This window comes from Meleagris gallopavo, chromosome 7 (genome assembly GCF_905368555.1).
Source record: "Meleagris gallopavo chromosome 7, MGAL_WU_HG_1.1, whole genome shotgun sequence".
NCBI classification, from domain to species: domain Eukaryota; kingdom Metazoa; phylum Chordata; class Aves; order Galliformes; family Phasianidae; genus Meleagris; species Meleagris gallopavo.
In genome coordinates this window covers 25,602,162-25,615,567 of record NC_139410.1, presented here as the reverse complement: position 1 = coordinate 25,615,567, position 13,406 = coordinate 25,602,162, and the positions used below count along the sequence as shown (strand labels likewise).

Here is a 13,406-nt window from a genome sequence, read left to right as displayed (position 1 = left end):
AATGTTTTCAGAAGCTTGAAGTTCACATAGTTCTAAACAACTGTTACTATATTTTGTATCTTCAAAAAGTTTATTGGTAGATTAAATTGAAATAATGACCTTAGTGCTGGCAATTAAATTTTTAATTATTACATTAGCAACTACATTTTAAATGTAAGCTGTATTTCTGTTTAGAGCATTTCTAGAGAAGTGTCTTATTCAAGTATACTGAAATGCACTTAAAGCACCTGAGTGTGCATGCTGTTAGGAGTCATAAAAAATACTGCCTGGTTATTTTTCCACTTTTAGTAGTGTTCTTAGTCTGATCTATTTTATGACTTCTGTATGAATGCATTGTGCTCTTCTGTTTGTTACTTTCAAAATGTGGTGTTTTCCAAATAGAGACAGTTGTGCTATCACTCTACAAAAGAACATAGTTTTTGAAAGTAAATGAAGAATGATGGATAGCACCATCAGTTATGCTTAAGTTATCATCATGTGGTCTGATTTGAAACAATGTTTAGCATCGAATTAACTTTGTAAAATCCTCACTCTTGGGTTGCCTGCTTTCAGGTATATTATGGGAGCCATGAAATCCTTTGGAAGTGTAACATGTCTCTCACTGCTCTGATGTGCTGTGAACAGTCAGCGTTTGAGCGAGAGAACTCTGTTATTTATCAGATGTATGTTTTCCACCCATCCCCATGTTGATGACTGACCAAAGCCTGTTCTTTCAGACTCTCATAAAGCAGTTTAACACTTGTGTTGGCTTTAGCTTTCAGTTGCAGAAATGGTCTCTATCGAATTTTGAATGTGATAAGATTAGCTTGAAGGAAGGTAACTCTGATCTGTCATCTTTATACCATTATCCCATTGTGTCTATGACTTACAAGTAGTTACAGTTTTTGTTTTCTATTGTATTGCTTCGGTCTCTGTGACACATTTTTTTCACTCATTTCATTAAATGGACTCCCATTCACCTTGATCCTAAGTATGCCAATAAACTTCACACTAATTCAAATACTTGAGCTCACATACAGCATCAAATGTGCGTGCAATCCTTTAAGCTCTGTGGGATTATATATGTTTGACAAGCATGTTCTTAACCCATGGACTGAAGTGTCTCTTAACTTACATGGTCATGTTGTAGTGCAGAGGGTGTTGAATAATCTTGCAGATCAAGCTGTTAGAGACGGGTGATTCCTGGGTCCTGTTCATAACTCATCCATTGAGTTGATGCGTAGTATTTTGCAAAGGCGGCTAGAAGTTGCAGTTGTGTGCAAGAGTAAGCATGCAGTGCAAGTGTGTGTATGGGTGGGGCTTTACAGAACAGCCACCCACTGGAGTTTATCAGGCCTTTTGGGAAGCAAAGGCAGTGATAAGCTAATAGAGCCTTGCACGTGGATGCCTGTAAGCATCAGTAGCTTGTTGCCAGATTAATTTCATTGCTGATCACAAGTATCCATGCATTATACTCTTATATTTCTCTTGTTTGCTGGAAGCCTTGGAAATGGATGCTGTTGGATGCTCAGTAGGCTGTGTATCCTGACAGGTACTGCAGTGTGGGTGTGTGCCGAAGGCCAGCTCCCTGCTCCTCCCCTCGAGCCCATCATCAGAGTGGGGATAGAGCTTCCACGGCACCTCCCAGATTCTGAGCTTAGAAGGTGAGGAGCCAGATCTTTGATTGCAAGTTGGATTTGAAAGCAGCAGGAGATTTGAGATAATGTTGTTCTTCAGAAAGTGATGCAGGTGCAGTTAGTTAACATATAGCACGCAGTTTTTCATCAGTAGTTATGCTGTGTTTATTGGAAAGTGAAAGGCAGCTCTTTGCTTGCCTCTGCTGGGTGTACCCTACTGCTGTGCTTGGCACTGGCTGCTTTGGCAGCATTTACAGACTTTTCAGACTTAGTTAGAAATCATTAAAAACCACACCTTAATGAAATGTAGGCTTCCAAGTGGTACATTGATAAACAGGGGAATGATTGAGTTCTGCTGGTGGAGTTTGGGAATTCTGAAATTCTTGTCTGTCTTGTCTTCTGAAAAGACAGCCAGGCTTTGGGTATATGAAAAGCTTGTCTAAATGACAACGCTGCTGGCCCTTGATTTTGGTACTGCCTGAAGAAAATACTCTTGAATAACTGATATTCAATCTTCTCTGCACAAAACACAAAGAGGAGAAAAAAAAAAAAAAAAAAGGGTGAGACAGATGCCTGGGAGTCCACAACAGACTCATCATTTTGTTCTTTTCAATCCATTTTTTTTTTTTGTTATATTTCTCTCTTTAGTAACATGTAAATCTTTGGACCATTGCTCATGAAATACACTGTTTGCTTTTGGGCTTTCTCTGTGTGGTCAATATTGTGGTTTATCTTTGGCTTTGTCTTATTAGACTGCTTTAATGCAGTTTAAAGTGCTTTGTCTTCATACTTCATGCTGCTGTGATTATCAGTAATGGAAGAAGGATGTACTGTGTACATCAATTCATTTTTTTTAATCATTCACAACTCCCTCTTTCTGAGCTGGACTTAGGGTTGCACTATAGAAAAGACTGACAAATCTCTTTTGAGAGAAATGACTGCTTGTGCAAACATGATATGAAGGCTACCATTATCTACATAGAAGCACGAGACCCAAGAATGAGGAACTAGCTTCTAAAGAGCCTGCAGTTTGAAGCTAGTATTTGTGCAGGAGACTTCAGATTGTTACCTCTGTCTGTAGTTCACCTTACAGCTTTATTTCTGTAAGCCTGACATGGGATCACTGTACTTGTGGACCCTAATTTCAACCTCTTTTTTATTTAATCTGCCTTATTTATTACAAGACCATCTAATTCACATGGGCTTTTTAGAAATGCACTGATCAAATCAGCTTGGTCACTATCTCATCTTGTATTGTCTGACATCAAAGTTCAAGCATCAGAACCATTAATTCATCTAAAGGATTTTAGTTGGGGTTAACAAATTTGGAAGGGATATGACAAACCAAGAATGTGGCACTAGTTTAAATTTTGAAGCTTAGATATGAAAGTTTCTATTGGTGTACTGTACTGTTTTGCTTGAAAGGATACTAAGACACCCAAAGCATGAGTGACCATTCAAAATCAGACGTTATTTTCTGGCAGGGTTTTTCTCATATATCTCCTCATCAAAAAGAGGAGCTGCATGAATGTGTGGTCTGCTTTCTTGGTGAGCTCACAGAAGCACTTAAGTTCTTCAAAATAAATTCATGACAGTTAGTCGCCATTTTTGCATCCAAAAATGTTTTATTCTCTACTGGGCATAGAGCTTTTTTTAATACCATGTTGCTATCATCATTCATATCAATGGCAAAGAATTTGCACAGGAGTAAATTTTTTCCTTAAAAAACTAAAATTCAAATCCATAATATTAAGTAACTTTCTGAAAGCACTAGTTCTGTTTCTCTTCCATGGACAAAATTTCCAATGAAGTAAAGTGGGATTGCTTGTTATAGAGAAAGCCACTGCATCTTCTGCCTTCTGTTGTGCATTTGGCCCAATGAAGGCTGCATATGATGAGTTGCTTTGACATGGCTGATAGCTAGAAGTCTGTTAGGGGAAACTGAACACTTTATAGCTGCCAGACCACAGATAAATCTCCTTGATGCAGGGCTTTGTCAAAGTAAAGATTGTAGTTAAAGGCTCTCCTTATGTGTGCATGTATCTCATCCATAAGTGTAAGATTTTAGAAATGTTGAAGATCAGAAGTTAGACAGCTGTTGTTTTAAAAAATAAAAATGAAGCTGCTGCTATCTTAAAATTCAAACCACTTTCAAAGCTGTCTATCAGGTATTTAGGTCTGAATTATTTTTCCCAGTATTATTTGTTAGAGAAAATTCCTTTAGTATGTACCTTTTTTTTTTTTTCTTAGGTTATTTGTTCAGGACAAAGTTATCCTTGTAAAAACGAAATCTATTCAAAGATATTATACTGGTATTGAGACAGACTTTTAAAACACTTCAATCTGATTAAAAATGCTGCTGCTTTGTTCCAGAAGGATGTTTGTTTTTTAATTAAGGAAAAAATCTTTCATGAAAGTTTTTTTGTAGCTTCATCTGTTTTGCATGCTTTGTAATTGTAGAACTTCCCTAAATGATTGAAGATGTCCTACTCCACTTGAATGACAAAACTTGGAGTGCTTAAGAAACAAGGATACTATCAGCCAGACATTTAATATTGATGAAATTTCACTTCACAAACGCAGCTCAGCACGTAGCATAGTTGGTTTGTAAGAGCCTGAGCTGGCTGCTGAAACTGATGATTACTAATGTAATAATTACCTTAACTAACAGAAATGTGACTTGACTTTGAGCTTTTCTGTCCTCATTAAACTTGTTCACCTTCTCTGAAACTCTCCATGCTGCATGCTAGCACGGAGCAGTCGTATCCCCCGACCCAGCATGAGTCAGGGGTGCAGCCGTGATACCAGCCGTGAGAGCAGTCGAGATACAAGCCCTGCTCGGGGCTTTCCTCCACTTGGTGAGTACTTTGTAGGCCTTGGAGTTTTAAGGATCAATTTTTTTCCCCTTTTTTCCTTGTTCTGATTGCCCCTTCAAGACGCTGCCAGATGAAATGAGCTTGATTCCTGACACGCTCCCTATTTCCAACCCTGTTTCCTTTCTGTTTTCTTCTGCATGCTTCAATTCTGGTTCTCAGCATTTCGCTATTAGTATGAAAATAGTGTAGCCCGAATTTTGTTGTTTTTCAGTTTCATTAAATCAGCTTGTGTGGGGCTGCCGTGCTTTACAGCACTGAGCAAATTGATGGGAGAGTAAGCTTCTGTTTTCTAGGTCACGGTGAAGTAGTCAGTATCACTGTAGTCTGTTGTTGATTAAATCTATCCATGATCTGATTTTCACAAGTAGCTACAATGTCATTTCTATTTTAAATCCTGCAATGAAGAGAGTGTTCTTTTTGTACAGGTTTTATTCAACACTCTTAGCCATGAGTTAACAAGTTGCACGTGCCATTTCATAGAAGACTTTCAAGCAGACAGAAATGAAAAAGCTAAAGTTTTAAAGGAGCATCACTATCATACAGCTTGGGTGCACAGTATGAGTAGGAAGTCTCATTACACTTATCACATGCAGGATGTTCTTCTGCACGAGGCTAAAAAGAGGATAGTTAATGTTTCTGATCAAATATCATGTCATACGTATTCAACCAACTACATTGTTTGTTGTATGAAAAATGTCATCTCAGACATAATTAAGCGTAGATTATCTCCAGGCCCCTTCCCATATATAGTAATTTAACAGTTGTGCATGTGTTGTAAAAGTGAGAAGGAAGCTCTTACTTAGGGCTGAAGAATGTTATTTCAAGATTTGCTTTGCATGTGACAAAATACAGCTGTAAGAAATACTATGTAAGTAGAATGTAACATTTTGGACTTAATTCTGCATCAAAGCAATTAGTAAGAAAAGGTTATTTAAAAAAGAAGGGATAAATGGGCAAAATCTTCCTGTTTGGTTCTCATAGTTAATACATTGTACTTTGCATAAACTTTTAAACCTACATAGCTATTGTCAGTATTGATTCATTTACTCATACCGACTTCAAATGCTGTCAGAGGAGAGTCATTGTCTTCATATCATTGCCAAAATTCCCATTGATTTCAGTGATGTAGAGTGGAACCTTCAAGAATGTTTTGGGTTCAGAAATTCATTATTTAATTCATTTATAAAATCTATCTGTAATATCTCAGATTTACTGAGAAATGGCTGAAGTTCAATTTAGCATTCAGAAATTTTAGATAATTCAAAGAGGCTTTTTATTGATTAAATGAAGCTGATTTGATACCAGAGCCATAAAGGGATGGTAGATATCCAACTGTAGCTTGTTTTTATAGTTAACTGTGTAGCTTCAGTTTTGTATGAGGCTGTTTTCTCCAGCCAAAATGTTTTAGGCATGCTGCATGTGAGGGCTAACTTGTTTGTATTCTGTCTTTTTGCTCTGTTTCTTCTATTATAGTGAACATACACAGATACAATCTTGAGCCTTTGATCTAAATAATTAAATGCAGCATTCCAGTATCACAGTTGGTGTGAATTCTGTGCACCATCACCAAGTCTGACTTGGACACTGAATATGAAATTTCAATTACAGATATGTATTGGTTGTAACCAATATCTGTATGTATGTAAGCATACAGTGGTTGTAACAAATATCATAGTGGGGAGGAGGAGTGTTTCATTTTAATGAAGCTTAATTCATTTCTAGGGATGCAGTTGTTATACAGTCAGGAAGGGGAAAATGGAAGGTGGGGGGAAAATTATCATTGTAATGGTAACCCAATATAGTTGCTATTCTGTTACCCTTTCCTTGTGTTTTCACTGAATGCTGTAAGCTGGAACACAGCTTAAGTTCACAAACTTCATTCTGTAGCTTGTAACTTATTTGAAAGTGAGCTCTGTGTGTATATATATATATATATAGCAATTTAAGCCAAGATGGTTCCATTACTGTATTTTTAGAATCCAGTTAATCTTACATTAATCCCTAAATAACGTAGTCCATTTTTGCTCATGAAGATTAACTTTATATTAGTGAATTTTACTTAAGCTAGCTATATGTAAACGACAGAATTCCTGCATTTAGCAGTATATTAATGATCAGTGTCAGCACTGGCATCCTGGCCTTGCAAGTTACTTATTTTCAAAGCTTCCATGCAGATGTGTGTGTCTGTGCACCAAAATGTCTCTCTTTCCAAGTTAGGAGGTTGAGTGAGCTGAAGGGAAATGGTTTTGAACTGGAAGAGGGTAGATTTAGAGTAGACATTAGAAAGAAATTCTTTACTGTGAAAGTGGTGAGACACCAGAACAGGCTGCTCAGTGAGGTTGTGAATGCCTCCTCCCTGGAAGCATTGATTATGTGATTTATTTAAAAACCACTGTTGAAGATAAGTGATTTTTATTATTTCTATTGCTGTTTTGTCTTGGGCCTTGATCTTGCAGCAAAATCTATAGACACAATGGATGGCTCAGAAGAAAACATTTGCAAGCTCAGAATTTTAGTTGAGGGTTCAGACCATAATCCTGTATTGATCCTGCAAATCTGTCATGGCTTACTTATGGCATCAGTGGAATTGTTCTCCTGAATAAATGCATGTGTTCTACATATTTAAAGACCACATTGCATATTGTGTGGAGCTTTGGCCAAGTTGTCACAACTGGGAGGAAATCTGAACTTTTTCTCATTTTGCACACTTTTTTTACATTACTAGCATTTGTTTATTAATGCGTAAGAGGAGACAATTTTTCTGTTGCTCACACAAACACACAACTGGCAAACCTTATTTGTATTGGATAGTGATGGGGTTTTTTTTCAATTTCTTGACAGTATTAGTTACAATGTTGTATCAACAAGGCCTTTGGTGAGTCTGGTGACAAATTGCGCACACAGACAATCAGTGTTTGGGTCAGTTGTTTTTTAAGTTAGGTGAACATATCATTGCTGGATATGGGAAAATTCTCTTCAGAAAAGTTAAATTTCTGTAATTCAGAAATGTCTGGGCTGGCTTTCCATTCACCTTCATAAAGAACTAACTCACCTTTATGCTGAGCCCGATATCTGAAAATCTCTCAGACATTTTGTGATTCATGTGCTGCTGACAGCTGAGAATTGGAGTGGGAGCTATATTTGGCTTCAGCTCTACTGCTACTGTCTGTTCTGTTGCTACTAACAATTTGTTTGTATACATATGGTACAGTTCTAGATAAATGTATGTGAATATTCACATTACATGTGAATTAAATTCAAAAAGCACGTATACAAAATTTGTTAGAGCAAAAGATTTTTGGTAGTAGCAACAGCTCCAGTATGTGTGTTTGTTTCAAGAAAGAAAATTACGTCAAAACCAAAAGAGCTATAAGCAGTTGTTGGCTGACCTCCCTGTATGACTCCTTGTACTCTTTCAACTTCTGTGGTTATTCGTTCTTTTTGTGAGCACTGTTTTTTTTGCATAGGCTAGAATGTTTTGGAAAGAGACTTGCAAGCACAGTTTCTAACCATTTATCATGGCTTCCCATTGGGGTTTAGATCAGACACATCTAAATCCTGCTCTATGGTTATGTGCTCCACGTTGTCATGATGGCCATCTTCCAGGTCTGTGGTTCTGGAATGGAACTGATGCACACTGGTTTTCTTTGCTGAAACTGCACTGGGTTTGCAACAGTTACAAATGAGTTTTGTCATGCATCGTGTTTATGGTCATGAGGGAAGGGGAGGAGAAGCTACAGATGGAGATGACACTGTGGGGCTTGCACTGTATCTGTTGTGCATTCATATACAACGTCATTTCCCTGTCACTATGAAACACGTTTACCGGTAATGTTCACGTGCATCCCCTTTGGATTGTGGCATTTTCTGTCTTGGGTTAAATGTGTGTTAATCCTGTGGGTGTTGCCATTCCTTCTACTTGCAGCTTCTCGACGTCATTCCAGGTCCACTAGTGCTCTCTCCACTGCTGATTCTGTTGGGCAGTCAGGTGAACAAGCGCTAACTGCATGAATCTGCTTCTTATATGTAGTCTTGTTTTACACCATTTTAACATTTGCTGTCACGTGCATCAGCCAGCACTTGGCATGTGCTTCTCACCACTGCGAGGCTTTTTGTTCTGTTTTGTTCAACGTGGCTTTTTCTTTTTGAATATTTCATTTATTGAATGTTTTTATTTTATTTTATGTACTTCAGGAACATTGTGAGCAGTGTTTAAACAAAGGGTGATCCAGGGCTTTCTCAGTTCTCTTGTAAATTGGATCAGTTGGATCAGCTAGATCCGGAACAATACAGAGTCCTTGCAATTCATGCCTGTTTGCTCTTCAGCAGTGTAGTAGTTTCCAGTGTTGAGGACAGGATCCTAGTGGGTCTCATTCCATTTATTACTAAGCTTTTCAGACTCCTGTCTGTTAATGAAAGTGCGTTGTGGGTTCCTGTCTGATACTCACGAAAGCAGCAAGAATTAAGTATCTGATGAGTTTTCAGAATGAACCTTGGAGATAACATGTGCTGATCCACCCTTCGTATACTGCTGAAGACCTTATGCAAAGCACGTGGAAGTTGTAGGAAAAATAATTCCTTTAATTTCAGTGGGCTTTGCATCAGTAGAAAATAGTGAGGAAAACCTTCAGATTCCAGTTGCCTTCTCCTCTCCTGTGCTGGATTTGCAGTTGTGGAATACCTGCAACTCCCTTTGAAAACAGGATATTTCACTAGGAGTCTTAAGCAAAAATAAATGAGTGCTGCTAGTGTTAGGTCAGCAGAAACTCAAATGTGGATACGAAGATGATGTAGAAGATGAATTAGGGCTTCAGTGTTTGATTGGAGGCTAAAACTGCATAAGGAATTAGTGACACTAGAAGTTAGTTAACTAAGTTTCTTCAGGTAGGCAGTGAAAAATGTTCTGTTCCTCTTAAGTGCAGTTAAATTGCTGACACTTAAACTCAAAACATTTCCCCTTCATCAAACTACTGCAGAAATGATGCAAGCAAATTGGATTCTGGCATGTTTCAAAGCAGCAGTTTGAATTTGTATTGAACAGAATTGTCAAGAACAAAAAGGGCCCTCAAATCTAACTCAGATCTAAGCTTAAGCTTTTTTCCTTCAACTTTGCATGATAGTCAATTCATGCTTTGCTCCGGTTTGTTACAAAGCATAATGAGACTATATATGCTTATCTTTATTCTTAAGAAAGACAAAGAAGTAGCAAAATCAAGGAATTTTGCTGGAATTTGCTGAAATTTTTCACCAAGCAACAACCATAATTAAAATAGCCAGAAGGAAAAGTGAGTTTGACCGGAGCACCTACTGTTCAGCCTGTTTATTGACAGTAACATGGGGTTTGTCTCTAAGGGTTATTCTTGGAGCCAAACGCATTCCCAGCCCTATGGTAGAGGTATGCCGAGCTTCCTTCTAAGATCAGATGTGTGCTTTGAGGTGTGGCAGCAGTGTGGGAAAAGCCCGCATTGATGTGGATGTTATGGGTTTAATGGTCACTGCAAGAAGTCTTTTTAAAGATTTCCTGACAGCTGTTGGGGATGGATAAAAGACAGCATGCCACCTTGTGCTTTCTCAATTTGATTAAAAAGCCCTGTTTTGTTTTGTTGTTTTTCCTTTTTATGCTGGGTATTTAAACTGACCTACAGTTGAATTACTTTGTCATTTTGTTCTTCATTTTTTAAAAAAATAAAAACAAAACTATCTTCCCTTTTCTAATGTAATACTAAATTAACGTGAAAACGTGTAACAGTGATATTATGATATTGTGCCATTTGAAAGCTATAATGCCAAATTCTGATCTCAGTAAGACTTGAGTAACATCGTCAAGTTAGTAGATTTAAATATAACTGAGTCCAGAACTTGTCTCAACGTTTACAGCCGTTGTGTTGTACCCGGTCTCATTTGCACTTAGAAAAATATTCGTCTTTTGTACATCTTTTAGTATGTATCTCTGTAACAGTAACTTCAAATTCAGTCTGACTCAATGCTTTATCGTCTTCTGTGCTTCCATTAAGAGTAAACAGATCTTTCCATTTTAGGGATCAAGTGTGGTTTCAGCTACATATTTGAAATGATTCTTCAACCCAAGTGCATTAAAAAAGGGGATAGTAATAACACATACAACTTTTATTTCTTTGTGAAATATCATTTGATTACTTTTTGGCAGTAGATCTAAGATGTTTGTTTTTGTTGTTTTTTTTTTTTTCCTCTTGTAATGTGTTTCGTAGAAATTGTGCTTTTGTTGTAAATCAGAAATGTCTCGTCTGGTTGCATAACTGGAAAAGAGCAAGTTGTGGTAACGCTTCTGAAGTAAATGCTAATCTTCATCTTTTCTCAAAAATATTTTAGGTTTTAAAAAGTTGTCCTTATTTTCCCCTCAGTAGCTTAATCCTTGCTCTGACGTGCTCAGGTAAAGCTTTAAAATTAGGATGACAGCCTGGCAGGCTTCAGACTCTGATTTCAATTATGCAGGGCAGTGTGAGCTAATTCCCTAAAAGAGATTTCAGTGCAATAGGCTTCTAAAGAGAAAAGCAACAAAACTTTGTGATAAGCAGAGTTTTTGAAAATAAATACAGTAAATGTATGTAACATTGAATGTAACATTCAATTTTGCGGAAATTCATGATGGAAACACATTTCAATAAGCAGTCTTCTTCCTTGGTTAAATTAAATATAGATGAACTACTGAAAGACCCATGACTGCATCCAGTGTGGGTCAGCTGATGATCTGTTTGTGCAGCTTCATTTGTGCACCGCTGAAATGCTGGCAGAGCTCTTATTGGCACATATGGTGCAAGATATGTCCCAGAGGGATCTTTCCCAGCCCTTCTGGAGCAGAGACAGCCCCCTGTGGAAACAAAAACTTGAAATGTTGAAACCAGGCTCTTTCTGGTTATTGACTGGAGCCAGGATTGCAGAAATAGATCTCTGATCTGGAGGGGCTGTGCTGCTGGAGCCTGGCCTGTGGCCCTGGTTGCTGATTCTGCTGTATCACTGCTAGTGATAGCTTTCCAAATATGACTTTTGCTCAAAGAAATTCATTCTGCAATGTTTTTATCAGACTCTGGGCAAATGATAAAGTAAGCTAGTGATTACTGTGGATGTAAGTGGCATTTGGGACTCAATCCTGTTATTTTGGATGCTGTTGAGAGCTTTGCCATCAGTTCATAGGGAGACATGATATTGTATGATCCCTCCCCCAAAAAAGATTTATCATAAAACTTTTAAATTGCATTTCAGTTCAGTGTACATTTAAGCTGCTTCTCAAGAACAACAATAAAACAGAACAGGAGTAACTTCACAAACAAATAATAAACCTTATTTTTGTTCTTTGAGGCGTAGGGAGATATTCTGGTTAATCAAGCCTTGCAACATAAGAGAGCTAATGTACTGCTGCTGATGATCTCACATACTTGCCTGAGAACAAGCTACAAGATGAGTGCTCTGCTATTAACATGCTCTGACACTGGGCACAGCTCTGTTTCTCAGAAGTTAATGAGAAGTCTTCAGTTGATTCCTGAGAGAGCCAGACTGGGACCTGCATGTCTGCTTCTGACGTTAAAATAAAACCCCAAACAATTTCTATTAAAGATATACACAATTTAGGTACCCTTCCTCCCATCTTAAAAACAAAACCAAAACCCAACAAAAACAAAAAAGACATGCCCCAAGGATCTGAAGTTGTCTTGGGGACCCAACAAACAATAGTTTATTTCTTAATGTCATGGCAAACTCTTGTAGAGTTGTGGATAAAAGAGTCTTTGATGAAAAAGCACTGAGAGTTCCCAGATCCTTTGGGGAGGACTGTTCAGACACCTGATTAGGATTCCAAGTGAATGTGAATTTACTTAACAATCCCTTTCAATGTTGTCTTTTGTGCAGACCGGTTTGGACTCGGACAGTCAGGCAGGATGCCTGCTTCTGTGAATGCCATGCGAGTCCTGAGCACAAGCACAGACCTGGAGGCCGCTGTGGCTGATGCACTGGTAAGAGGAAAAATACAAAATGCTTCCGACACCGGAAAGTGGCTTAAAGTTACCTGTACGTACGTTCTCCTCTTTCTAAGTAGCTTTGTTCTGATTGTGCCAAGTGTCTGATGCTGTAGAGTTAGTTACCTTGTGTTGTGCTGTGCGTGAGTGTATGTGCAGCAACGTTTTTTTCCTCATTCCATGTTAGTTCTCCACAGTTAGACTGATGCAGCTCGATACTGGAGCTGCAGGAGAAGCTGAATGAGCTGTTTGTCTTATGTTTTGCTGGTGGAAGCTGTTTGCTGCTCTTTATGAGTGCTCACTACCTGCGGTGTGAGGGGATTCCATCAATTCCATTAGCTGTATGAGGATTTTGTCTGGGAAAGAACTGAGAACTCTGTCATGTCCTGCTCTGTTACTTGCACCTAGCTAGGTATTTAGATCAGCTCGTAGCTTGGCTTTTCTGTAATTGATATCATTTCATGCAGTTAAACTGAAGTGTTTGTGTAACATACTGCCATTATTTTCTAAACATTAAGTGCACTTCTGAGTAAATTTGTCATTATTAAAAATGTATTGTCCTATATAATGTTACAGCAATATAAAATCTCTTGGGTAGAATACAGAAGATGTTTTCTGCTATTCAGAAGTTGAATGCTGTCATAAACTTTTGGATTTACTTTGGGGCTTGAGGAGATAGAGGGTGTTTAAGAGGCAGGAGCATTTACTCTGAAGTATTATTTGTACCACAGTGTGCCTTGGGTCTTCCTCATCTCTAGACCAAAGCTGAGATGAGGATTTCCTAATATATCTGAATTAGCTATCTGTTTGTCTGTCTTGGAGAACAAATAATGTCCCCAGAGTTTATGAAAGGTTTAGAGGTTTTTTTTTTCCATTTTTCCTAATTTACTTTCTCCAGTATTGGCTAACATCATTTTCCTTTTTGT

The 13,406-nt window shown here is 38.0% G+C and overlaps 1 protein-coding gene across 17 annotated transcripts in view; it reads left to right on the top strand.

Moving 5' to 3' along the window:
* Positions 1-13,406, top strand: part of CLASP1 (cytoplasmic linker associated protein 1) — a 153,681-nt gene that overhangs the window by 90,594 nt on the left and 49,681 nt on the right. For 9 of the 17 annotated variants that reach the window (XM_085228444.1, XM_085228458.1, XM_085228445.1 and 6 more), the window contains 3 exons: positions 4,367-4,474; positions 8,418-8,480; positions 12,374-12,477. In XM_085228444.1, coding sequence (XP_085084570.1) covers positions 4,367-4,474; positions 8,418-8,480; positions 12,374-12,477 — 275 coding nt within the window. The remainder of the gene's footprint in view (positions 1-4,366; positions 4,475-8,417; positions 8,481-12,373; positions 12,478-13,406) is intronic. The other 8 variants (XM_085228452.1, XM_085228451.1, XM_085228457.1 and 5 more) reach the window with 3 other exon arrangements.